The following is a 27955-nucleotide window of genomic DNA, read 5'->3' as shown; positions in this document are numbered from 1 at the left end:
TTGGGGAGACCCAGTAGGGCTTCCCTGGTGTCCGGGATTTCCCAGCGCCGAAACTCTGCTGGACATCCAAAGTCCCTCTCCTTAAAGGCCTCCCACAGCAAGCCCGGGCCACTATAGTCCTTACCTTCCGGCATATTGTCGTCAGCCATCCAGTGGCCGTGCCGGGTGGTGTACCACTTTAGTGCCCGGTAAGCTTCATCCAGCCACAACTCCTTCAAAATCAGGTTTCACAGCTCCTTCACCCACTCATCCAGGGGATGCTGTCCTAGGAAAGGTAACCGCAGGGCAACGTATACCTAGAACCGCTGTTCTTCGCTTGGAAGGTTTTCTCTCTGCCTCCACTGCACATCCTCTAAGGCCTCATACCACATTTCCTTTCGAGTGAAATCTCTCCAGTCCAGTATAGCTTCCTCTGATACAGGCCCATCCTGTTGGACCAAGTGTTGCTGCAACCTCCAGAGAAACTCCTCCTCATATGGGGATGCTGCACTGGTGTTAGCTCGCTCCATAACGTTACCGGTGTCTCCGAGCTGCTTCTTCTCACACTAGGACGCCATCCCACCGCTTGCCACCAATGTAACGGAACAGGACACCCCTGACTAGGTACCTCCGTTGACGGATGCTCCTAGTGCCTCCCGAGGGCTCCAAGCACTCCACACCAGACACCATAACCACCTCAGACCCCATGAACCGCCTCAGCTTGGTTAGGGTCTTGGCATCTCCTACTCACCCTGGATCTATGACAAGGCTCCAGGATCCCGTGGGTGAACCTCTCTTTCCCCAGAGAGTGCAGCAGAACAAGCTCTTACATAAGCTCTTACAAGAGCTTAGGGATTATCCAAGGGAGTATGGAGGACATAGCAATCCCTTGTAGCCGATTCCCCCAGTGAGAGACAGGGCAATCCACATTCCCTCCCAATACACAACAAAAGGAAAACCTGTCTGACATTGAAAGATATGTAATATGCACAGCATTTAGGAAGAACAGCTTTCATGGCAAATGGGAATAAATCTTTATATTCCTATATGGAGATATTGCTGGCAAATTTGACCGTCCCATCTGGAGCAATTCAAACCATTAATTATCTGTTGTTAACTTCCAGTGATGGTGAATACTGTCACAGGTTGTTACAGTGGTGATCGAAAGTTTTGGCACCCCAGGTAAAAAATTTTTATTAATGTGCATAAAGAAGCCAAGGAAAGATGGAAAAATCTCCAAAAGGCATCAAATTACAGATTAGACATTCCTATAATATGTCAACATAAGTTAGATTTTATTTCCATCATTGACACTTTCAAAATTACAGAAAACAAAAAAATGGCGTCTGCAAATGTTTGGGCACCCTGCAGGAATTATAGCATGCACTGCCTCCTTTGCAAGGCTGAGACCTGCCAGTGTCATGGATTGTTCTCAATCATCGTATGGGAAGACCAGGTGATGTTAATCTCAAAGGTTTTAAATGCCCAGACTCATCTGACCTTGCCCCAACAATCAGCACCATGGGATCTTCTAAGCAGTTGCCTAGAAAACTGAAACTGAAAATAGTTGACGCTCACAAAGCTGGAGAAGGCTATAAGAAAATAGCAAAGCGTTTTCAGATGTCAATATCCTCTGTTCGGAATGTAATTAAGAAATGGCAGTCATCAGGAACAGTGGAAGTTAAAGCAAGATCTGGAAGACCAAGAAAAATATCAGACAGAACAGCTTGCAGAATTGTGGGAAAAACAATTCAAAACCCACGTTTGACTGCACGATCCCTCCAGAAAGATCTGGCAGACACTGGAGTTGTGGTACACTATTCCACTATAAAGAGATACTTGTACAAATATGGTCTTCATGGAACAGTCATCAGAAGAAAACCTCTTCTATGTCCTCACCAAAAAAATCAGCTTTTGAACTTTGCAAATGAACATATATATTAAAAAAGAATAGCGCACACATGCAAAAGAAATGACTATATATATAGAACATATAGACAAGCCTGATGCATTTTGGAAACAAGTTCTGTGGACCGATGAGGTTAAAATTTAACTTTTTGGCCGGAATGAGCAAAGGTACGTTTAGAGAAGAAGGGGCACAGAATTTAATGAAAAGAACCTCTGTCCAACTGTTAAGCATAGGGGTGGATCAATCATGCTTTAGGGTTGTATTGTAGCCAGTGGCACGGGGAACATCTCACGAAGAGAAGGAAAAATAGATTCAATAAAATTTCAGCAAATTTTGGATGGTAACTTGATGCCATCTGTGAAAAAGCTGAAGTTAAAGTGAGGATGTCTTCTACAAATAGATAATGATCCTAAACACACCTCGAAATCCACGGGGGATTACATCAAGAGGCGTAAACTGAAGGTTTTGCCATGGCCTTCACAATCTCCTGACCTCAACATAATTGAAAATCTATTGATGGACCTTAAAAGAGCAGTGCGTGACAGACAGCCCAGAAATCTCAAAGAACTGGAAGACTTTTGTAAGGAAGAATGGGCAAAGATACCTCAAACAAGAATTTAAAGACTTTTGGCTGGCTACAAAAAGCATTTACAAACTGTGATACTTGCCAAGATTTAGATTGTAAGCTGTGATACTTGCCAAAGGGGGCAGTACAAGATATTAACTCTGCAGGGTGCCCAAACTCTTGCAGACGCCATTTTTTTGTTTTCTGATATTTTCAAAGTGTAAATGATGGAAATAAAATCTAACTTTTTTGTTGACATATTATAAGAATGTCTAATCGATAATTTGATGCCTTTTGGAGATTTTTCCATCTTTCCTTGGCTTCTTTATGCACATTAATACAAATTTTTACCTGGGGTGCCCAAACTTTAGATCACCACTGTACATGGCAAAATGTGGAAAATTTCAAGAGGGAAGGAATACTTTTTCAAAGCACTGTATTTGCTAAATGGAAAAAAAGTAAGTGCACTACTTCTAATCTGTCCTGAAGAAGGCCACACCCTCTAAAACATGTTGTCCTGGCAACTCCCTTTGTGTCTCCCTCTAGCTGCTCGCCTGCCGAGTCATGTGATGGCACCGCAATCACACGGCCAGAGAACCTGTGTACAGCGAGATGTCAGCAGGTGGCTTGTCTGTGGTTCCATGCTGATTCACACACTGAGCTCCCTGCTGTGAAGTGCTGACAGTTTAGCCTAGCACAGAACACTCGCTGCTGAGGGAGACCTGCCTTAGGCCCCTTTCACACGGACGATCCGATCCGCCTGTCAGTTTTTCAGGCGGACCTAATTGGATGCTCCATGCAGCCCTATGGAGCAGCAGATGTCAGTGGAGACATCTCCCCTGACACCTGCTTCTATCCGATTCAATACTGTCCGTGAAATCCGGACAGATAAAAACCCTATTTTCCATCCGTCTGGAGGATCGGATAAGAACGGACAGGCGGTCCATTCTCATCTGATCTCCCAATAGAGGACAGCGGAGATCTGCACACAGAGCGGAGACGAAGCTGTCATCCGCCTGCTCAGCGGGGATAGGCGGTTCGATCCCCTGCTGAGCAGAACGGACTCCATCGGGCGGTGCGCCTGTGTGAAAGGGGCCTAAAGGATTTTATGCCTGATTCTAAGATTGTCTTGTGAGTGTAATGATTTCACTTATTCTGTTACATTAAAGGTGTTGCAGCAGAGCCTGTGCACTCTCTCTTTTCTTTGTAGTTTGACAGTCCACAGTATCCTGCTGATTCAGAGAGCAGCAAGGCTCTGCAGACAACTTATCCCTTACTTTGGTGTATCTTAATTGGACACTTGGAACTTTTTGCCCTTAGATCCACACAGACTTTAGTGCAATTACTGGTATGCATGTGTGTTTTCTAGTTTGTAAAGCTAGATTTAGTTTTTCAGATTAGATGTCAGTCATTAGAATCTTCTTAGGAAATATGCAGGTGGAATCTCTCCTTTCTAACCTCAAATATCTATATTTGACCTGACTTCTGAGGCATTATCGTGCCAAAGTCAAAAGAGGATTTCTAAAGCACTACAAAAAAAGTAGCGTGTATCCCGTACAGTCTTGCAATGGACTAAAAAGGTCACCAAATTATTTGTAATTAGTCATATTGGTGCAAACAAACTATTTAAAGTGACAGGAAACCTGCAGATCAGCTTAAATGTTAGGGCTGGGTTCACACTATTGTGAATTACATGTCAGGAGATTATGTTCGATTCTCTTTGGAGCCGGTTCACATATCTCCCAAGCGACTCCGGTGCAAATTGCACAGGAGTCCTGTACGTATTCTGGTCTGTTTCAGGTCTGAATTCAGCCAAAAATTCGGACTGAAATCGGACCTAAAACGGTGAACAGGGATGCACCGGACCCCTGATGTGAGCCGCTCTGTGCGGCAGTGGGAACCCAGTTTCATTGCAGAATCCACAGGTAACTCTTGCAGCAGTTGGTGTCAAAGTGCATGCACCTACAATCAGGAAGTAATTGCAACAATTTGATCTACATGAGAAGTGTGCCAAGAGAAAGCATTACCTGTCTGAAAAGAACGTTCACGAATTGAGTTTGCCATTGAAAATACAGTTTGGTCCATATACACTGCTCAAAAAAAAATGAAAGGAACACTTTGAAAACACATCAGATCTCAATGGGGAAAAATATGCTGGATATCTATACGGATGTAGACTGGGTAATGTCTTAGGAACTAAAGGATGCCACATCATTTGATGAAAATATAAATTACCAACCTACAGAGGGTTGAAAATCAAAGTAAAAAAATGATGCAGCAGGCTAGTTCATTTTGCTGAAATTTCATTGCAGCAACTCAAAATGGTACTCAGTAGTTTGTATGACCCCCACATGCTTGTATGCATGCTTTACAATGTCAGGGCATGCTCCCTAATGAGTCGATGGATGGTGTTCTGGGGTATTTCTTCCCATACCTCAAAAAGGGCATCACTGAGCTCCTGAACAGACTGAGGTGCAACCTGTTGGTGTCGGATGGACCAAAACATAATGTCCCAGGGGTGTTCTATTTGATTCAGTTCAGATGAGTGTGGGGGCCATTTAATGGTATCTGTTTATATATAATGTGGTTCCTGCGCTATCTTGGGTTTTTTCAGTCACCCTAATGCTGCCCCACGATAACTGGTACTATAAAACAGTTGTGAATGTCAATATTTAGGGGGGTTGTGGTGCTCTCCTGAGTGTTTAAAAGGTGTTAAATTATCTTAAAATATTACATATGTTGAAATGCTTGTGTGTCTTCTTTCAAATAAAAAAAAATGTGCAGAAGTGGTTAAAATTCTGTGACTCAAATAAATATGTGTCCTATTGTGGGTGGTAAAAAACTAGCCTTAAATATAAAGGGTCTTCTAAATATAAATAGATATATAAATATAAACGATGAATCTTCACCAATATAAACAAATTAGTGCAAATACGCAATTGACCATAATAAAAGAATTGTGTGGTGAGCTTCTGGGTGTTATATTGAAATGCTGATGTGTAGTATCCGATTTGGAATAGAAAATAAAGTGCCCAATACCCGGAAGTGAAGTGCGAAATAGGACGCAACGCTCCACGGAGAGGTTTACACACTTGATATAGCTTTTTTTACATGTAAGTTTGCTATATTGTTTAAAATACACGTTTGAAATACTACACCATGATGGCCCCTTCATTCCAATGAGCCCCAAGGAGGAGACACCCAGCTAAGGAGACCGTTAAGAAGATCGCACCAGATAGGAGGCTTCTCAAAGATCCCCCAGAGACAGGACCACATTGGGGAGGAACACAGGATCCCTTTTGAAAACACTGTGGACATCAGATACCGCACTGGAACTAAAAAGGAGAAGGAACCACAAGCCATACAAATATATAATACAGGCGTATTATACACCATATTGAGGTGAGAATTTAGCACACCTAGAAGTGTCATCACAGCACGAGGTGAAGGAAGAAGTTATATCACCGTTACCCATCAGATTGCTTGTTTTATATATACTGGTTTATATCAAAGGATCAGGTGCAATCCGATTCTTTTGAGAACTGTTATAAAGGCACCGATTGGACTGAATATTTTATTGCAGTTAAACTGTTGATTGATTCATAACTTTGTTGGGTATTTCTCATATACACCTCTATATGTATAGTAGCACTTAATGCACAGAGCACTTTCTTTAAGAAGCACTTTTTTGAAGTACTTTTTCCACTTCTGCTTTTTAAGACATATTCACATAAGCACTTTATTAATCATATGCATAAGAATTACAGGTAGATTTCATAAGGTTTGGATTACTGGAATAGCAACACACTGTACTTTATTTTCTATTCCGAATCGGATACTACACATCAGCATTTCAATATATTACAACACCCAGAAGCTCACCACACAATTCTTTTATTAGAGTCAATTGCGTATTTGCACTAATTTGTTTATATTGGTGAAGATTCATCGTTTATATATATTTATATTTGGAAGACCCTTTATATTTATTTAAGACTAGTTTTTTGCCACCCACAATAGGACACGTATTTATTTGAGTCACAGAATTTTAACAACTTCTGCACATTTTTTTATTTGAAAGAAGACACACAAGCATTTCAACATATGTAATATTTTAAGATAATTTAACACCTTTTAAACACCCAGAAGCGCACCACAACCCTCCTAAATATTGACATTTAATGGTATCAATTCCTACATCCTCCAGGAACTGGCTGCATACTCTCGCAATATGAGGCCGGGCATTGTTGTGCACAAGAAGGAACCCAGGACCCACTGCACTAGCGTAGGGTCTGACAATGGGTCAAAGGATTTCCTCCAGATACCTAATGACAGTCAGGATGCCATTGTCTAGCCTGTAGAGGTCTGTGCGTCCCTCCATGGATATGCCTCCCCAGACCATCAAAGACCCACCACCAAACTGGCCATGCTGAACAAAGTTACAGGCTGCATAGCATTCTCCACGGCATCTCCAGACCCTTTCACTGCTGTCACTTGTGCTCAGGGTGAACCTGCTCTCATCTGTGAAAAGAACAGGGCACCAGTGGCTGGCCTGCCAATTCTGGTGTTTAATGGCAAATGCCCATTGAACTCCATGGTGCCGGGCAGTGAGCACAGGGACCACTGGAGGATGTTGGACCCTCAGGCCACCCTCATGAAGCCTTTTTCTGATTTTTTTTTTTGTCAGAGACATTTACACGAGTGGCCTGCTGGATGTCATTTTGTAGGGCTTTGGCAGTGCTCATCCTGTTCCTTCTTGCACAAAGGAGCAGATACTGGTCCTGCTGATGGGTTAAGGACCTTCTGCGGTCCTGTTCAGCTTACCTAGAGTAATAGCCTTTCTCCTGGAATCTCCTTCATGCTCTAGAGACTGTGCTGGGAGACGCAGCAAACTTTCTGGCAATGGCATGTATTGATGTGCCATCCTGAAAGAGATGGACTGCCTTTGCAACCTCTATAGTGTCCAGGTATCGCCTCATGCTACCAGTAGTATCCAGGAGTTTAATTGACTTGATGCTATACTCTGGTTAAAAAGTGTTCCTTTAATTGTTTTGAGCAGTGTACATTTGGACAGAGGCATAATTTCCATACTTTTGGCTCTGTATGCCACCAGAATAAAATTAAAACAAAACAATCCAAATGAATATTAAGTGCAGACTTTCAGCTTTAATTCAAGGGGTTGAACATAAATATCAAGTACAAATTTGTAGGACCTGCAACCATTTTTACACAGTCCCTCCATTTTCAGGGGCTCAAATGTAATTGGACAAATTAATATAATCATAAATAAAATGTTCATTTTTAATAGTTTGTTAAGAATCCTTTACTGGCAATGACTGCCTGAAGTCTGGAACCCATGGACATTACCAAAGACTGGGTTTCCTCCTTTCTGATGCTTTGCCAGGATCTAACTGCAGTTGTCTTCAGTTGTTTTTTGTTTGTGGGTCTTTCTGCCATTCGTTTTGCTTTCAGCAAGTAAAATGCATACTCAATTGGGTTGAGATCAGGTGATTGACTCAGCCATTGCAGAATATTCCACTTCCTTTCCTTCAAATGCTCCTGGGTTGCTTTTGCAGTGTGTTTTGGATCATTATCCAGCTGTACTGTCTAATCAACTTTGCTGCATTTGACTGAATCTGGGCTGACAGTATATCTCTAAACACTGCAGAATTCATCCAGCTGCTTTTGTCACATCATCAATAAACACCAATGACCCAGTGCCACTGGAAGCCATGCCATCACACTGCCTCCACCATATTTTACAGATGACATTGTGTGCTTTGGATTATGAGCTGTTTATTAAAGCCTTCTCCACACTTTTTTCTTCCTGTCATTCTGGCACAGATCAATCTTAGTTTCATCCATCCAAAGAATGCTTTGCCAAAAAAACATCTAAAAAAGCCAGACCAGTTCTGAAAAAGTCTAATCTGGCTCTTCTGTTCTTCAGGCTTATGGATTGTTTGTACCTTCTGTTGAACCCTCTGTATTTGCTCTTGTGAAGTCTTCTGTTGTAAACCTTGACAATGATACTCCCACCTCCTGGAGAGTGTCCTACACGTGTCTGGATGTTGTGAATGGGTTTTTCTATACCATAGAGACGATCCTGCGATCATCCACCACTGTTGTCTTCCGTGGATGTCCAGGCCTTTTTATGTTGCTGAGCTCACCACTGCATTCTTCTTTCCTCAGAATATACCAAACTGTTGATTTAGCCACTCTTAATGTTGCTGCTATCTCTCTGATGGATTTGTTTCGTTTTTGAACCCTTACAATGAATGGCCTGTTTCACTTGCATGGACAGCTCCTTTGAACGCATGATGTAGGTTCACAGCAATGGATTCCAAATGCAAATATCACACGTAGAATCACATCCAGACCTTTTACCTGCTTAATTGATGAAGAAATAAGGAGGGAGTAGTCCACACCTGGCCATGAAACCGCTTATGATTAAATTGTCCAATTACTTTTGGTCCCTTAAAAAAAGAGGGTTGGCTATTCTTAAGAGCTGTAATTCCTAAACCCTTCCTTCGATTTGGATGTATATACCCTCAAATTAAACCTGAGAGTGTGCACTTTCAGCCCAAATCCATTATATAACTATAGTTTGAATATGTTTTGGTAAATACCAAAAAAAAAAAAAAAATTGTGCCTGTGTCCAAATATATATGGACCTAACTGTATAGGCAAAAACCTGGCCTTCTGAATTTTTTAAAAAGATAATTATCTGAATTACACTAGTAAATCCACGAAGAATTGGCTCATAAATAGATATAGAGAGTTATGGATATCCAAGACCCTGAAATTGAAATGGTATTCTAAATAGGCAAATCATACAAAGGATTCCACAAACAACCTTCCAACTTAACGAGTTCTGCATGAGGAATGGTCACCAAGCCGATGTAAGAGCCTGGTGGGCAGTTATGTAAAATTCTATGATTTTAATTCCTACAAGTCATTTCTATATACCATCTTCTGGGGCCAAAGGTGTTCTTATGTTTCCACAGTTCAACATTGCATTTATTGATATTTTTGTTGAATAAATTGAGAATATTCACACTGGAAGGTTGCGCAGAAAAAGCGTATTTTATGTGCGTCTCTCGCACTGCACATGAATATGCTGCCCTTGTAAGACACACGTGGGTGCCAATTAGAAGTTAATGGCACCCCAAACACATCTCACAAATTCAATGCTTTTGCAGCTACTAAACCACATAGTACCGCATTACCAGGTGGTTTAGTGCGGTGCGATTTGTGAAAGTAGTGCTCACACTGCTTGTTCAATGCGTTTTACGACCCATTCAAATTAATAGGCTGTCAAAATCAGGAGGTGGGGGACTGTATGGCAATGCACGTTTTACAGAGTAATCCGACCTTGAAAATTTCCCTTGTGTTTTTATTCACTAAGTCACCTTTGCCTTTAAACACTGTATGTATGTATGAAGGTCTAATGGTTTCCTATTCAAATATGTTGATAAAAAAAACAGTGCACTTCTATGGGGCGTACCTTCTTCTTTTTTTTTTTTTTTTTTTTTTTTTTGCTTTTATAACAGTATATTAGTAAGATTTACTTTTCTTAACCTTAGTATGCCTATTTGGAAAACAAAATATTTAATGCGTTTCAAAGAAAAGAACCAAGTCTGCTATAAACAAATTACATTTAGTCCTATAACTCCTTTCTCTCAGTGTACCTGAGGAAATGCCCTACTACAACTATTTATTTACTGCCTATTCAATCTGCCTCCAAAGAAGATTTAAAAGAAAAATCCATCAGACTTTTTTGTTTTTGTTGACCTTTTTATGGCATACTTGTTTCAAATTCATTTAAAAATAGCGCTTTCTTCAGCCTGAAGTATTGTCAACCTATTGTCAGAAAGCTTACTTAGACCTCCATATTTAAATAAAAGAAGCTGGCACTACTATTTGTGTTATCCTTAACTGCTTGATGTACAGGGGACCTGGTTCGAGCTTTCCACGCTGCGTTTCGGAATTCTCCAGTCAACTCCAAAAACCAGTTAGTGAAAGTAAGAGCCAACTGTCCTATTGTATTAAACTTCTTTTAAGACGAGATGGTAAAATCCTTCATTTTTTTTAATGCCATGTTATTACCAGTCTTTTTCTATTTTTACTATACAGGCTTTTAAATACATAATACATTTTGCCTGTTCAAAATTTCCGGCATCTGTATAGATGGCTATTTTCAGATGACTTTTAATTGCTTGTATAGATACAGCACTCTAAGCATTTACAGTTCACTCCTAGTAGCAAGCAGATTTGAGTGCAATCATAATAGAATGATCAAGGAGATCTCAGTGGAGTTGGACTTTAAAAACATGAGAGAATACTGATTTAGCATTATTTGCTTCTGACTTCATGCTCTTACTCCACTCAGGAACGAACCCAGGCAGTTGTACTGAAAGTCCTGACATCATTTAAAAGTAATGAGATTGAGCAAGCAGTAAAAACACTGGATCGAAATGGAATTGACCTGCTTATGAAATACATCTACAAGGGGTTTGAAAAGCCTACAGAAAACAGCAGTGCTATTTTGCTACAGTGGCATGAAAAGGTATGTAAGTATGAAGACAGCCTAGGAAACCTGAAAAGCTAGGTAACATCATTAATATTTCTAGCATCACATAGGACACTTGCATAATTCAGTGTATCTTTTCTCAACCCAATAACACAAATGTGATATAATGCAGCTCACCAGTCCTTGAATGTGGTGGCTGCGCTGTTTTATTTTTTTCTTTCCTTTAGTTTCACCTGGTGATCCTGCCAGTAAGCTGTTGTCCTAGGGTGACATGCTTACTTGCAGTACTGTATCTATTGAGGGGCAGAGTTATAACCCTGGTACACGAGTGTGTTAGGCCCCTTTCACACGGGCTTTCCGATCAGGTCCTGATCGGATGCTCCATGCATCCCTATGCATCAGGGGTATTGAATTAAAATTCAAGGAGGTCCGGTCGCTAAAACTTTCTTTGGGCCGAGGTCTGAAACTCTCAAGTCTGTGCCCATCACAGTACTCCTTTACATCAGGTGTCCCCATGAGAGTGCCATCTTTACTTCAGGCATTCCCGTCAGAGTGCCCCCTTACATCAGTTGCCCCCATCAGTGTGCCAACTTAACATAAATTGTGCCCATCAGTGTGCCCCCTTAACCTAAAATATGCCCATAAGTGTATCCCACAGCATAAATATGTCCATCGGCATGCCCCTTAACGTAACATGTGCCCATCAGTATGCCCCTTAGCATAAAATTTGCCCATTAGCGTGTCCCTTAGCATAAAATTTGCCCATCAGCTTGTCCCTTAGCATAAAATTTGCCCATCAGCGTGACCCTTATTTTATGCTAAGGGTCACGCTGATGGGCATATTTTATGCTAAGGGACACGCTGATGGGCATATTTTATGTTAGGGGCACTCTGATTGGCAGCAGAACAAAATATGCCCATCAGCGTGACCCTTAGCATAAAGTTCGCCCATTAGCGTGACCCTTAACATAAAATAAGGGGCACGCTGATGGGCACATTTTATGTTAGGGGGCACTCTGATGGACATATTTTGTTAGGGGGCACTCTGGGCACATTTTATGTTAAAGGACACTCTGATGGGCACAACAAAACGTGCCCATCAGTGTTGCTCTTAACATAAGATGTGCCCATCAGCGTGACCCTTAACGTAAAATAAATAGCGTAGCATGCTAATGGGCACTTTTTATGTTAAGGGAAACAGTGATGGGCACATTTTATTTTATGGGGCACTCTGATGGGCACAACAAAATGTGCCCATTAGTGTGCCCCTTAACAAAATATACCCAACAGTGTGCACTTTAAAAAATATTCTGATCAGCAATCCCTTTTGAAATGTGCCCCACATACCTTTGTGGCAGCAGTCAGGAGGCTGCGGGGGCAGACAATACGAGACATACCGCAATTGGTGAGACGGGAGCCGCGAACAGCAGGGGGCGCACATGTCACGCCCCAATTTGTGGCCCGCAGTGAGGAGCAGGGGGCGGGGTGTGCACGAGACGTTGTGCCCCTAACTCACGGCTGGGAGTGAGAGCTGTACACCGCAAGCCGCAGTCAGAAGCGGAGGGGCGTGGATGTCACTGGTTGCAGGGACACCTGCGATTCCAGCAATCAGAATGTCTTCACTGGTCATTGCAAACAGCTTGTTCGTACCATCCACTCATGTGTTTCACGTGTGTTTCCTATATCCTTAATTGATGGTTCTCTTACAAATACTTTGCGGCTCTTTGCAGTTTGTCAGTATGGTTATGAGTAAGCGACTGGTAATGTCGTGAAACGCATCAACCTTGTCTGCTTGTACACTGTCTGTCATCTGATTTTATTGGAACAATAAAGGAAACATCTTTGATTTCAAGAAATATTTTCACCTGAGTGCGGTCAATCTTCCTACAATTTGCAAGCTTCCGGATTACGGCTCCGACCGGCACCAGGTTATCAGACATACACCTGAGCGGCTACACTTTCTTGCTTCCTTATTGTCTCCGTGAACCCAGCCAGCCCGGTGAGTCGTATTCTATCTCATCTCTTTGTTTCCTGCTCAAGTTCATATGGACTTTGCAAAATAGACAGACAGTGTTACATACACAGCAGTCAAGGATCAACCCTCCACCAGTCGCACGCTTAAATTACTTACTAACAATCCACTCAGACAAGACGCACAGGCCACTCTTAAAAGTGCCAAAGATGATGTTTCACGTTCAATTAAAACAAATTTTCACAAGCTGGAGAAACTAATGATTAAAGAGGTGAAAGCATATTGGGAAAAAACAACCCTCAATGAATACATTGAAGTTGCACGGATCCCCAAGGGACTTCGTATTAAAAAATTTCCGACATTTGAACTTTATAATGAAGATCTAAAACTTCAATGGACGGAGACCCTTTCAAGATGCTCTTTTGACCTCAAAGATCCTAATTGACTCCAAATCTTTGGAATTGGAAAAACTGCAACAGGACATTTCAACATCACAGGCTGATCTATTGCCGTTTAAAGAAACACCAACGTTTGCAGAGTTGGACCAATTCCTTAATGAAAAAATTAACAAACTTGAAACTGATATCATCAAGGGCAAACAAGAAAAACTCCTCAGGGATGAAAATGATTATGCCACCAAAAATGTATACACGTGGAGAAAAACAAACCCTTGGCATCGCCAGCACCCTAAAAAAAGAGTGAGCTTTTCCGATCCCGAGACCTGTGCCACTGACACATCCATGGCTCCCACATCCGATACGTCTACCGATTTTCCACAGACATCTCGATCGGGCAATACTTCCAATGCCTCTACAACATCAAAAAACGGGAGAGGCAGGAGATACACCAAAAAGAAAAAATTCAAAAATCCACAAGGAGAGGAGGAAGGAAACACCACAGGGCGCACAGAAAGTCAGTATCGCCTCAGAACTCATCGGAAATAATAACTGAGGATCCAAATATACAGTTAAATACCACAATGACAAATGTTATCAATCTCTCCAAGCGAGTTCTGACGGCAGACGATATCAGCCTTCTTTCAAAAGGGCTGAACTTTTTACGTTTACAACTGTCCTGAATGTCAATAAATTTGTCCGTAATCTGACATTTAAAAAGGCATTTTTATACATCCTCAGAAGACACACCAGATGATCAAGATTCCACCACATTAAACAAGTTGAAAGATTTGTTTAATAATTCATTTAGCTTTCGGGAATCGTGTGCCGTGACAGAGCTTGAGGATTTGGCCAATGAAAATGAAGGGTTTATCAGAGAATACAATGAAGAAAGTTGCAACAAGGTCTCTTTTTCTACATTTTCTAGTTTCTATCCCATTCAATCGAGATCACCAAATATGGATCTGTTCCAGAAGTCGGTCGAGAGAGACATTTTCAAACTGTCGAACAATACACCATCTGTTGTACCCAGATCCCTGGATAATTTAACATCTAAAGAAAGAGCTTCACTTAAAAGTCTAAAAGAAGATGCTACGATTACCATCAGGAATGCGGATAAGGGAGGAGCGGTAGTAGTGCTCGACAGTGAGATTTATAAATGTGAAGCACTCCGACAGTTAGGGGACTCGGACACTTATCAACCACTTAAAAGTGATCCTGTGAATATTTTTAAATCCGAGCTTTCACATATAATTGATGAAGGAACTCATATTGGTGCCCTCTCCTCAAAGGAGGCTGAAAAGCTCATTCCCGATTTCCCCATCACGCCCATATTCCACCATCTCCCCAAGGTCCACAAAGGTTTAGACCCTATTTTGGGCCGACCCATTGTCTCTGGCATTGGGTCCCTTTGTGAGAGACTTGGGGAATGGTTGGATGGGCAGCTTCAGGAATTGGTCTGGCAACTTCCAAGTTATCTCAGGGATACAAAACACCTTCTTAACATTATGGACAGATTCGTGTGGTCGGAGGATTTAGCCTGGATTACATGCGATGTATCCAGTCTGTATTCTTCGATACCGCACGATCTTGCCATTCAGGCAATTGACTTCAGTTTGAAACATTACACCAATTTAACACAAGACTTTCGTATGTTTATTCTGCAGGTCTTACATTTTCTTTTAACGCACAACTATTTTTCTTTTGATGGCAGCTTCTACCTCCAAAGATGTGGGGCAGCGATGGGGGCCAAGTTTTCCCCCTCTCTCGCCAACCTCTACATGGGTTGGTGGGAGAGACCCCACATCTTTGGAGGTAGGAACCCATACAGAGACCAGATCTCTCTATTTTATAGATATATTGATGATCTGATCTTTGTTTGCCATCGAGATATTAATTTAGAGGATTTTCTGCATTATCTTAATGACAATTCACTCAATTTAAAATTCACGGGCCATAAGAACATTGACAGTATAGAATTTCTGGATGTTACACTGGGTCATTCCGGCCGCAGAGTTACATCCAATCTATACAGGAAACCCTTATCGGGAAATAGCCTTTTACATGCAAAGTCTTGCCATCCTCTACATACCATTAAAGGTATACCTGTGGGTCAATTCTTGAGGTTGCGCAGAATTTGCAGCAATTTCACTGACTTCAATATACAGGCATCCGCACTTTTTTCCCGGTTCCTCGAAAGAGGTTACCCACGCTGGATGCTTGACAGAGCATACCGGATAGCTGTGGAAAAGAATCGCGATGACCTCCTCCATTCAGGTCAATCGGAACAGCAACCCATGGCCGATCATGACACGGCTGCCGATGCGATACCACGCACTGACAGCCGTGCTTCAGCCGTAGACATATGTGGACATACAGACAGTCGTGTTTACAGACAGAAAGAAAAACGTAAAAATAAGAATAGGAATTATCATAAGAACAGGAATAACAATAAGGACAAAACTTTTCCTTCCGTGACTTTATCCCTGCCCTATAGCCTTGAGTTTAATGAAATTAAAAAGATTATCCACAGTCATCTTCCAATTTTAAAAAGGGATGAAATCTGCGCCAACATTTTGAATGATGGGGTCAACATAGTTGCTAAAAGAGCAGTTACACTAGGAAATCCCCTGTCACCTAGTCTTTACACTTCCAAAAAATTTAATACATCTGCCACTTGGTTACATTGTAAAGGCAATTTTAAATGTGGCATGTCAGATTGTGTCACCTGCCCTCATATACTGCGGAGCAACAACTTTGTATCTAGTCAGAGCAATAAAACCTATGATATAAGTTCTTTAACTGCAATACACAGTATGTAATTTATCTCATTACGTGCAAGGCTTGCTCCGCACAATATGTCCGCAGAACCACACGTAGGTTGAAAGATCGCTTTAGGGAGCATCTCAGCGATATACGCACATTAAAATCCACGAATGTTGCGTGACATTTCAACCATAAACATGAAGGTGACACCACATTGGTGCAGGTACAGGTTATCGACCACATCACTAAACCCACCAGAGGTGGGGATGTGTTTCGACTCCTCTGCAAAAAAGAAGTTCTGTGGATCTTTAGGCTCCATACTCGGATACCACATGGATTGAATTGGGAGTGGGATGTCACTCATTTTTATGAGTGACATTCCTTTTCTTCCTTCCTTTGTCCTTCCTCTTCCTTCCTCCCCCTCTTTTTTGGCTACTCTTTTCATTTACAGCTACAATTGTCCCGTATGCTGATGCACACATGTATTTATCCACACCTGTGCATTACATACGGACCATTTTGGTCTCTTATATCTCCCTTTACCCCTTTCCTTATAGTTACAATGTCGACATGTATCGGTCTATGTAGATACGTGAAATAATATTGTTTACCTACTTGGTGAGCTTTGTCAATGTGTCACAATGTCCCTCCTTTGAGAGATTTGTATTAGAGTCTTGTCCCCCTCTAGGTTTGTATGGATATATTGCACAGATCTTTTATATACATTTGTCCTCCATACAATTCTATTTGTATGTTCTTCTTCGTGGATTTGTATTTACTACCAGCTGCGATATTTCTCTGGTGTGAGTAGTTTTTCCATTTATTCTTGTGGTTATTGCTTTTTCATTGACATTTTAAAAAATGGGCTCAATTTGATTGCTCTATATATGTGTCAGACTCCGGATTTGGACCGATTCAGATGCATGTATTTCTCATACACGTGTGTTTTGCATAGACACACGTGATTTTGAATTTTGCCATATATGTTTACATGATTGCTCGTGGACAAATTACCTTAATATCATTTTTGATAATTGGGACAAATTAATATATATAATTTTTTGATGTTTATATATATATATCTTTTGATGTCTATTTTTTGGACATATTTATATATTAGTCTTGACAGCTTTTATTAATTCCTTCTTTTTTATATATGCACTTATGTGTGGCTTTACGTGCATCTGTTGGCCCAATCCGGATCTATTTCAAATTTGGTACTGCAATGTATCATATTATTATATTTTTTGTAATATACTATATATTTGTCATTAATGAAATCGCTCTTTCCACATTTTGTGTACATTTCTGCACATGGTTCCTCTCTCACCCAGGCTTTATGATTTTTATGTTTGGCGCAAAGAAAAAGAGAAAAAAAGATAAAACTTTTCAAAATAAATTTTCAAAAAAAAACTTTCTTTCAAAATGCTTTGCTCCATATATAATCATGCTTTGAGGATATTACTTCTAACTTGACCTTTTTATATCCTCTATGGATTTTCATTGATCATCATCTTTTGTGATTCTCTGTTCACATTTTACATACTTACATATGTTCGCACATATACACATATTTTTATTCATTTTTATTCTTATCTCTCACTTTTTTTATTAATTTTCTCACTTTTTGTGTCCGATCATTTTCTTTCACATACATGCAACGATCCTTCACCAATTTTGGTTTATATTTTTCGTTTATATTTTAATTTTTTGCCAAAGTCTGGGATTATGTTTATATGCACTTTAACACGCATATACCCATATAGCCTGTGTTTTGAGAGTAACCATGGATGCACTTATGTTTTTAAATTGATTTCTGTCTATAACTATTAGATTGGTATCACTTTTTACCATTGGGATTTTATGTGCAATCAGAATGTCTTCACTGGTCATTGCAAACAGCTTGTTCGTACCATCCACTCATGTGTTTCACATGTGTTTCCTATATCCTTAATTGATGGCTCTCTTACAAATACTTTGCGGCTCTTTGCAGTTTGTCAGTATGGTTATGAGTAAGCGACTGGTAATGTCGTGAAACGCGTCAACCTTGTCTGCTTGTACACTGTCTGTCATCTGATTTTATTGGAACAATAAAGGAAACATCTTTGATTTCAAGAAATATTTTCACCTGAGTGCGGTCAATCTTCCTACAATTTGCGATCCCAGCAAACCAATGCCTGCTCGTAGGTGGTGGCCTGACGGTCCGGGGGAAAGCACTGTGTGTTCCGTTTTCGGTCCACGGGCCGCCATTTAATGACGGCTGCTATACATGATTATGCGCAGCTGAGCCGCCTTGCCGCAGTAAATCTGCATGGGACAGTCGGCAAGTGGTTAATGACACTTTAACTCCCTTCCTATTCAGGCCATTTTTGGGTTTTCAGCACTGTCATAGTTACATAGTCAGGTTGAAAAAAGACAAGTCCATCTGGTTCAACCAAAAAAAAAAAAAAAACAGCATTGTAAAACCCAAACATACAATGCGATAATTGATCCAGAGGAAGGCGAAAAAAAACCCAGCAAAGCATGATCCAATTTGCTACAGCAGGGGAAAAAAAATCATTCCTGATCCCCGAGAGGCAATTGGATATTCCCATGATCAACTTTTCCTAAAAAAATTTTTTAGTACCCATTTATATTATGTACACCTAGGAAATATTCCAGGCCTTTTTAAAGCAATCTAGTGAGCTAGCCAGAACCACCTCTGGAGAGAGTCTATTCCACATTTTGACAGCTACATAGTTACATAGTAGGTGAGATTGAATAAAGACAATAGTCCATCCAGTTCAACCTGTGTAGGTGTGTGTGGCTGTAATCATCTCGCATACCCCTGAATGTTCTGATCCTTGAGATGTACGTCTAGTAGTCTTTTGAAAGCCACCATACTACCTGCAGAAACCACCTCTTGTGGTAGAGAATTCCACAATGTTGTAGCCCTAACAGTAAAGAACCCCCCACGTTGCCTGAGGTTAAAACGCTTCTCCTCTAATCGCATTGTATGCCCCCGAGTCCTCATGCAATCCCTTCGACTGAACAGCTTTTTTTCTAAGCCTAGATCCCCATTGAGATATTTAAAAGTTGCTATCATGTCCCCCCTCAGGCGTCTCTTCTCCAGGGAGAATAAATCAAGCGATTGCAGACGCTCCTCATAATCAAGGTCCTCCAATCCCCTAATTAGTTTAGTTGCCCTTCTCTGGACCCTCTCCAGCTCCAACACATCCCTTCTGAGGACTGGTGACCAGAACTGGACAGAATACTCCAGATGAGGTCGGACCAGAGTTTTATAAAGTGGAAGGATTATAGTCTTATCTCTGGAATACATCTCTTTCTTTATGCATGCTAATATACTGCTAGCCTTGGCAGCTGCCGCTTGACATTGCATGCTGTTGCCTAGTCTATCCTCAACCAAGACTCCCAGATCCTTCTCCATTTTTGATTCTCCCAAGGGTTCCTCTCCTAACGTGTATTGTGCTTTTATGTTTCTAGTCCCTAAGTGCAAAATCTTACATTTCTCCACGTTAAACCTAATTTGCCATGTCGTTGCCCACTCCGTTATTTTGTCCAGGTCATTCTGTAGGATATCTGCTTCATGCTGTGCTGTTATTGCCCTGCCTAATTTTGTGTCATCTGCAAAAACTGATATTGAACTACTGATCCCGTCCTCAATGCTGTTTATGAATAAATTGAACAAGGTTGGTCCTAGGACTGAGCCTTGGGGGACCCCGCTTACTACCTCAGACCAGTCTGAGTATGCGCTGTTTATTACCACCCTTTGGACACGCCCTTTTAGCCAGTTCCGTATCCAAGAGCAAACCCTGCTGTCGATACCTGCAGACCTTATTTTATAAATTAAGCGCTTATAGGCAACTGTATCAAACGCCTTAGCAAAATCTAGGTACACCACATCCACTGGTCTGCCCCTATCTAGCTCACAGCTCACCTCCTCGTAGAATGTTAAGAGATTGGTTTGACAAGAATGCCCATTTGTAAACCCATGCTGGTTACTACTGATGATGCTGTTGTCCTTAGCAAACTCTACGATATAGTCCCTTATCATCCCCTCCAGAAGTTTACATACTACTGATGTCAGACTGACAGGCCTATAATTTCCCGGTATATGCCTCTGACCCTTTTTGAATATCGGAATCACATTTGCTTTCCTCCACTCCCCTGGTACATATCTTGTCCGCAAAGATCAGGAACAGTGGTCTGGATATAACCTTACTGAGTTCCTTGAGTACTCTCGGGTGTACACCATCCGGGCCTGGTGATTTGTTTGTGTTAAGTTTATCCAGCCTTTCCCTGATTTCACCCTCTGTTAGCCATAGTGGCAAGTCCTGTGTATTACTACTAACCATACAGTCATGGTCAGTGTACCCCTCCGTTTCCTGTGTAAAGACTGACGAGAAAAAAGCATTCAGCACGGTTGCTTTTTCAGTGTCCTCTGTAACCATCCTCCCATCATCGTTAATTATGTGTGCAATATGCTCTGCCCTAGTTTTTTTGCTGTTGATATACTTAAAGAATTTCTTTGGTTTTTTTTTTACTATCCTCCGCTATTTGTCTCTCAAAGTCTATTTTAGCCATCTTGATTTCGTGTTTACACTTCCTATTTGCCTCCTTGTATTGGTCGAAAGCCAATACTGTGCCCTCTGATTTATATTTCCTGAAGGCCAATTTTTTTCCCCTTTATAAGTTTTTTAACGCTACGGTTTAGCCAGCCAGGTTTGGCTTTGTCTCTTCTAAATTTATTTCCCATAGGAATGCACTGCAAGATGCCTTTGCTTAATATGTTCCTAAAGCATTCCCATTTTTCCTCTGTGGTCAGGGATCCCAGGGTTCGGTCCCAGTTTACCCTTTCCATCAACGAGTACAATTTTGGAAAGTCTGCCCTTCTGAAGTTAAGGGTTCTTATGTTCCCCACTTGCCTTGCTATATTGTTATTTACGCTAAATGTGATCATCCTGTGATCGCTAGAGCCCAGGTTGTCCTGGACTCCTACCTCCGAGATTAGGTCTGGGTCATTAGTGATCAATAGATCCAGGATTGCGTTTTCTCTAGTAGGAGAATCCACCAACTGTGACATGTAATTATCCTGTAAGGTTTCCGTGAATAGACGGCCCTTATGTGAGTGTGTAGTCCCCTCTCCCCAGTCAATGTCGGCATAATTGAAGTCCCCCAATATGATGACTGATCCTAGCTTTGCCACTTTACCCAAAAGTGCTAAAAATTCCAGCTCTACCTCCTCCCCTTGTTTAGGTGGCCTATAGCAAACCCCCACAATTGCTTTTCCATTTTCTCCTTCCCTATGGAGTTCTACCCATACGGATTCTAACTCCATACTCATCCCTTCCGTAATGTCACTCCTCTCAATCACCTTTACATTATTCTTGACGTAAAGACCTACTCCTCCCCCTCTTTTTCCTACCCTGTCCTTCCGGTACACTGAATACCCTTGGATATTTTCCAGCCAGTCATGTGAGGGGTCGAACCAAGTCTCCGTTATTCCCACTAGGTCTATGTCCTCCTCATGTACTAACATTTCCAACTCATCCATTTTATTAGCTAGGCTCCTGGAATTAGCATATACCCCTCTTAGTTTTACGGAAGTTAAACGTGATTGGTGGTTATGTTTATTCCTGTTTGGTCTGCGGTTCTCCCGCACAGACCTACCGATTGACACTGTGGACCTACTGTCGCTGCTGACCCTACAACTGTCTTCAGTCCTTTGTTCCCTCCTAACTGACTCTACTTTTGAGCCCTCCCCCCCGTCTCCTAGTTTAAAAGCTCCTCCAACTGGTGGCCATCTTTCTCCCCAAAAGAGCTGTACCGCCCCCATTAAGGTGCAGCCCATCCTTCCTAAAGAGCCGGTAGCCGACTGAGAAGTCGGCCCAGTTCTCCAGGAACCCAAACCCCTCCTTCCTACACCAATTTCTCAGCCACTTGTTAAGTTCCCTAATCTCCTTCTGCCTCTCCTGTGTGGCTCGAGGTACAGGCAGTATTTCAGAGAAAACCACCTTGGAGGTCCTTTTCCTCAGTCTATTACCTAAGTCCCTGAAATCGTTCTTTAGGATCCTCCACCTACCTTTAACTTTGTCATTAGTGCCCACATGCACCATGACCTCTGGGTCATCCCCAGCCCCGCACAACAATCTGTCTGCCAGATCTGCGATATGCCGAACGCGGGCGCCCGGTAAACAACAAACTGTTCGGTTAACGAGATCTTTTTTACAGATTGCCAGCTCTTACGGTAAAGAAACCTTTCCATATTTGGAGACTAAATCTGTTTTCCTCTAGACGTAAGGAGTGCCCTCTTGTCCTCTGTGTTGACCTTAAAGTGAACAACTCAACACCAAGTTCACTATATGGACCCCTTATGTATGCATACATATTGATCATATCCCCCCTTAATCTCCTCTTCTCAAGAGAGAATAAATTCAGTTCCTCTAAACTTTTCTCATAGCTGAGGTGCTTCATGCCTATTATCAGTTTGGTTGCCCTTCTCTGCACTTTCTACAGTTCCCCGATATCCTTTTTAAGAACCGGTGCCCAAAACTGAACTGCATATTCCAGATGAGGTCTTACTAATGATCTGTACACGGCAAAATTATATCTCTCTCTCTGGAGGTTCGTGCCTCTGTTAATACAAGAAAGGACTTTGCTTGCTTTGGAAACAGCTGCTTGGCATTGCATGCTATTATTAAGCTTATGATCTACCAGAACACATCCTTCTCCGCTATGGATTGCCCCAGTTCTACTCCACCTAGTATGCATGATGCATGCAAATTCTTAGCCCCCAAGTGCATAACTTTACATTTATCAACATTAAACCTCATTTGCCACATAGTTTCCCAATGAAACAGTGCATTGAGGTCAGCTTGTAAGTTGGAGACATCCTGTAAAGAAGTTATTCCACTGCAAAGCTTGGTGTCATCTGCAAAGACTAAAATGGTACTTTTAATCCCAGACCCTACATCATTTATAAAGATATTAAAAAGTAAGGGTCCCAACACTGAAACTTGGGATACACCACTGATAACTTTAGACCATTCAGAGTAAGAATCATTAACAACATCAGACAACGTGGGGGGTTCTTTACTGTTAGGGCTACAAGATTGTGGAATTTTCTACCACAAGAGGTGGTTTCTGCGGGAAGTATGGTGGCTTTCAAAAGACTCTTAGATGTACATCTCAAGGATCAGAACATTCAGTGGTATGTGAGATGATTACAGCCACACACACCTGTTGGCATCTCGGCTCAACAGGAAGGTGCGGAGGTTTGTAGCCCGCTCCCGAGATCCTCTAGCGGACGCAGCAGATGCTCTGGTCGCCCCGTGGGGACAGTATCAGCTACTGTATGCCTTCCATCCTCTCAAATTACTGCCAAAACTTCTTCGCAGGATAGAGGTGGAGGGAATTCCAGCTATCCTGGTAACTCCGGACTGACCTCGTCGAGCCTGGTACGCCAACTTGGTGAGGCTGGTCGCGGACGCTCCTTGGAGACTTCCTCTCAAGGAGGATCTGCTGTCTCACGGACCGATCTTCCATCTTGCTTTACAATCGCTGGCTTTCACGGCCTGGCCATTGAGACCCAGGTGCTGAAGGACAAGGGATTGTCCGCTTCAGTTATTCCTACTCTAATTAAAGCAAGGAAGGCGACTTCCAGCAAGGTCTATTATCGCACATGGAAGTCTTGTATTGCGTGGTGTGAATCTCTTGGATTTCCTCCACGTACCTATTCGGTGACCCGAATCTTGGCCTTTCTGCAACAGGGGGTTGAGCAGAAACTGTCCTTGAGCACTATCAAGGGTCAGGTTTCAGCGTTGGCAATCTTCTTTCAGAAACCTTTGGCTACTCATTCCTTGGTGCGGAATTTCATCCAGGGGGTGCGACACCTGGCTCCGCCAGTGCGCGCACCCTTACCGCCCTGGGATCTTAATTTTAGTGTTGTCGGTTCTTCAGAAACCTCCCTTTGAAGATATTCGGGAGATTCCCTTGCTTACGTTATCCCAGAAGGTGGCCGCCTTGGTGGCTATCACTTCTACACGCAGGGTGTCAGAACTGGCCGCATTATCTTGTTGTTCCCAATATCTGGTGGTTCATAGGGATAAGGTGGCTCTTCGTCCGAATCCATCCTTCCTTCCTAAAGTGGTTTCAGAGTTTCATCTGAATGAAGATATTGTATTACCTTCCCTGTGTCCTAAGCCCAGTCATCCTCGGGAGTTTGCGTTACATTCCTTGGATGTGGTTCGGGCAATCAGGGTATACCTGAAAACTACGGACTCGTTTCGTAAAACGGATTCACTTTTTGTGATCACGGATGGCCCCAAAAAGGGGTTGCCTGCATCTGCCGCGACTATCTCCAAATGGATCAGACAGACGGTGGTACAGGCTTATTCTATTAAGGGTCGGAATCCCCCGTTCCCTGTTAAGGCTCCACTCGGGCGCTTGGTGCTTCCTGGGCCTTCCGCCATCAGGCGTCAGTGGTCCAGGTTTGCAAGGCGGCTACCTGGTCGTCGGTTCATACCTTTACAAAATTTTATAAAGTTGATGTGTTGGCATCGGCGGATGCCTCTTTTGGCCGCAAGGTTTTGCAGGCCGCAATTTGAGGAGACCGTTGGTCTACCTCGAGGGTTTTTTTCTGTTGGGTTTTCAGTTGAGTCTCATCCTTTGGTTTGATGAGCCTTTAAGACTTCTAGTCGGCACCAGTTGGGCCTTCTGGATTTAAATTTTGATTTCTGTTATCCCACCCCTGTTTTGTGGCACTGCTTTGGGAAGTCCCAATTTGATATTAATCAAGAGGACTGCGTCTGTCAATGAGCGACAGAGAAAAATTGATTTTTGTAAAATCTTACGGTAAAATCCTTTTCTCTTAAGCTCATTGACAGACGCAGTACCCGCCCCTCTACTTTTGAGTTAGGTTGGGTTAAATTCTCTAACACTGCTTTGTGACATAACTGACTTCCTGTAGCAGAGAGAGAGAGGATATAGCCTCTGGGACTGCCCCTAAGGTGTGGCCAGAACATTTTCCTTCTGCCTAGTGTCCTACTCCTGTAGAGGGCAGTATAACCCAATTTGATATTAATCAAGAGGACTGCGTCTGTCAATGAGCTTAAGAGAAAAGGATTTTACGGTAAGATTTTACAAAAATCCATGTTTACCATAGTGGCTTGAGTGGAAAAGTTTTTTTGAGGTTGTGGAATGGGGAGGGCTCAGAATAGATATAAGATCTTAGGGAGAATCTGCATTTTTGTATGCTACTATCTTTCCAATCCAGGACAATTTAAAATTCACTATTTTTGAAAGGTCTGATGAAATTTGACTGAGAAGACTGGGGAAATTGAGTTTGTACAGCTTAGATGTGTAGAAGGTCAGTTGTATCCCTAAGTATGTGATAGAAGGGGAGTTCCAACAGCAAGGGAAGGAGCATTGAAGTTGTTTTAGATTGTTTGGGGTTAGTCCTAGGTGTAATGCAGAACATTTGGAGGTGTTTACTTTGTATAGAGATAAGGAGCCAAATTGCGATAGAATATTTTGTATAGGTGGAATAGATTGCATGGGATTGGTCAGTGTGAGGATAATGTCATCAGCAAAAAGTCAGAGTTTATGTTCCCTCTTCCCAATCTTGATACCCTGAACCAAAGGGTGCAAACGGATAAATTCCACCAGGGGTTCGATAGCCAAAGAAAAAATAAATAGGGAGAGGGGACAACCCTGTCTTGTTCCATTCTTTAAACTAAATTCTGTAAGGAGCATCCCAGATACATAAACCTTTGCATTTGGGCTAGTATATAGAGACCTAATTGCAGATTTGATCAATTCTGAGAATCCAAATTTATTAAGAGTTTGTGCCACATATTCCCAGTGAACCCTGTCAAAGGCTTTTTCAGCATCCAGGGCCAGAAATACACAGAGGTCATTTTTACGCTCCGCGTATCAGAGGAGATTTACCATTCTCCTTGTGCCATCAGGAGCTTATTGGTTTTTGACTAACCCAACTTGTTCCATGCCAAGTAGTAGCGGCGTCACATTGAGTGGCAAGCTGTTTGCTAGGAGTGGAAGAGACACCAGCATGCTGAGAGGGAAGCTCCATTCCTGTCTGTGACTACTGGGAGCGTAATTGAGCTGCGGTTTTATGATTGTGAATTCCAAGGAAGCATAATCGCTTAACATATAACCCTGGGGATGAACACATGGGAATGGAGAGGAGCTACAAAAAAACAAAGGGATAAGAACCACCTAAGGAGGATTTGGCTATCTGCTGTGTATTATACCATTGATAGTTTTGGAGTTTGGAGAGTTTTATAAGGCTGCACTTTTCCCCATGAAGATCCTCATCTGAGCGGGTCTTAGCGGTCCCATAACCGCTTGCTGCTGTACCCCCGCCATCCTCTGGTAAGAGTCAGTGTGTGGTGGCTGGGATTTCACTTTCGCTGTGTACTGATTCACTTTGTGGTGACTACAGGATGAACACTCCATCATACTTCCTGTGTTAATTGATGCTGACCATTCTATTGCATTTTTGTGATATAATTATGGACTTTGTGTCATCGTATGTCTACAAGATGTTCAGCTTTTTGTATAATTAGCGCTGCTCCATGTATTTTATTTCCTTTTAAACTCTCCAGTGTTTTGAGTTAGCGGCTGATTGATGTACTTTTTATAAGGGTGCGGGTTATATATATTTTTTTTTCTATTGAGTAATCTATTAGCTAGAATTTTAGCATAAATTTTCAGGTCAGAGTTCAGTAGGGAAAAAGGGCGGAAATTTTGGGGTTTAGAAGGGTCCTTTCCAGGTTTTGGCAGGGTCACAATTATAGCCTGCAACATTTCAGGTGGGAAGTGGCTAGATGTCGCAGCTTCATTGAAGATTGTTTTAAGGTGGGGTGCCAGGATTTCTGCAAAGCATTGGTAATACTCAGCGGAAAAATCATCTGCCCCCAGAATTTATGCAATGGCAGGGATTTTATCACCTCTAGAACTTCATCCAATTCGATTTGTTTGTTTAGCTCTTTTAATGTCACAGGGTCAATTTTGGGAAGATGGAGGTGGGGAAGAAAGTCTACGATATCGGTTTCTTTAGGTTGATGGGTTTCAGGATCGTTATGGAGATTGTATAAGGAAGCATAATATTCACCAAATACGTTAGATATGTCCTGGGGGTTGTGGAATACTGTGTCATTCTTTAAAATGTTTTATATAGAGTTTAGTTTGGTCTGTTTTTGACGTTGTTTTATCTGGTTGGAGAGTAATTTGCTTGCTTTATTACTAGAAGAGTAGTAAGATAGTTTAAGTCGTTTAAGGTATTTGTCGTGGTCAGAGATCAGAATTTGGCGGAGTTATTCTCTACATATTGTAAGGGGGTCCTAAGGATCTTTGGTGGGTAGTTTTATGTTGGGTTTCTAGTTCTGTACTCTACTTAAGTAAGTTACTAATAGAGATTTGTTTTTTCTTTTTCTCGCTGGCCACCAGTTGGATCATCAATATGCCTCTAGTGTAAGCTTTATGAGCACACCAGACCATCATAGGCGGGCTATCTTTAGTATTATTGATGGAGAAAAATTATTTACGTTTTTCTTCTATCTTAGTTTTGTATTGGGGATTTGCAAGTTGGAATGAATTTTTCCTCCAAAGAGATACGTTTAGTCTAGTACCCGGGCCTACTATTTCAAGGGTTATCGGGCGTGATCAGACCAGATAATGGTGTGAATCTCAGCCTTAGAGACATGCTGTAATAAGTGTTTTATCAGTGAGGAAGATATCAATTCTGGAATAGCTGTTGTGTATTTGTGAGTAGAAGGTGAAATTCCTTTCCATGGAGTGAAAACAACACCATGGGTCG

General features: G+C 41.9%; 1 protein-coding gene across 1 annotated transcript in view; it reads left to right on the top strand.

Moving 5' to 3' along the window:
- ARPC5L (actin related protein 2/3 complex subunit 5 like) overlaps window positions 1–27955 on the top strand; it is a 591266-nt gene that overhangs the window by 337832 nt on the left and 225479 nt on the right. Inside the window, exons 2-3 of the mRNA XM_082263677.1 lie at window positions 10403–10474; window positions 10843–11019. Coding sequence (XP_082119803.1) covers window positions 10403–10474; window positions 10843–11019 — 249 coding nt within the window. The remainder of the gene's footprint in view (window positions 1–10402; window positions 10475–10842; window positions 11020–27955) is intronic.

Source organism: Pelophylax lessonae (genome assembly GCF_965119305.1).
Source record: "Pelophylax lessonae genome assembly, chromosome: 7".
NCBI lineage: Eukaryota > Metazoa > Chordata > Amphibia > Anura > Ranidae > Pelophylax > Pelophylax lessonae.
Note: the sequence above shows the minus strand (reverse complement) of the source record. Positions and strands in the feature narration are given on the sequence as shown.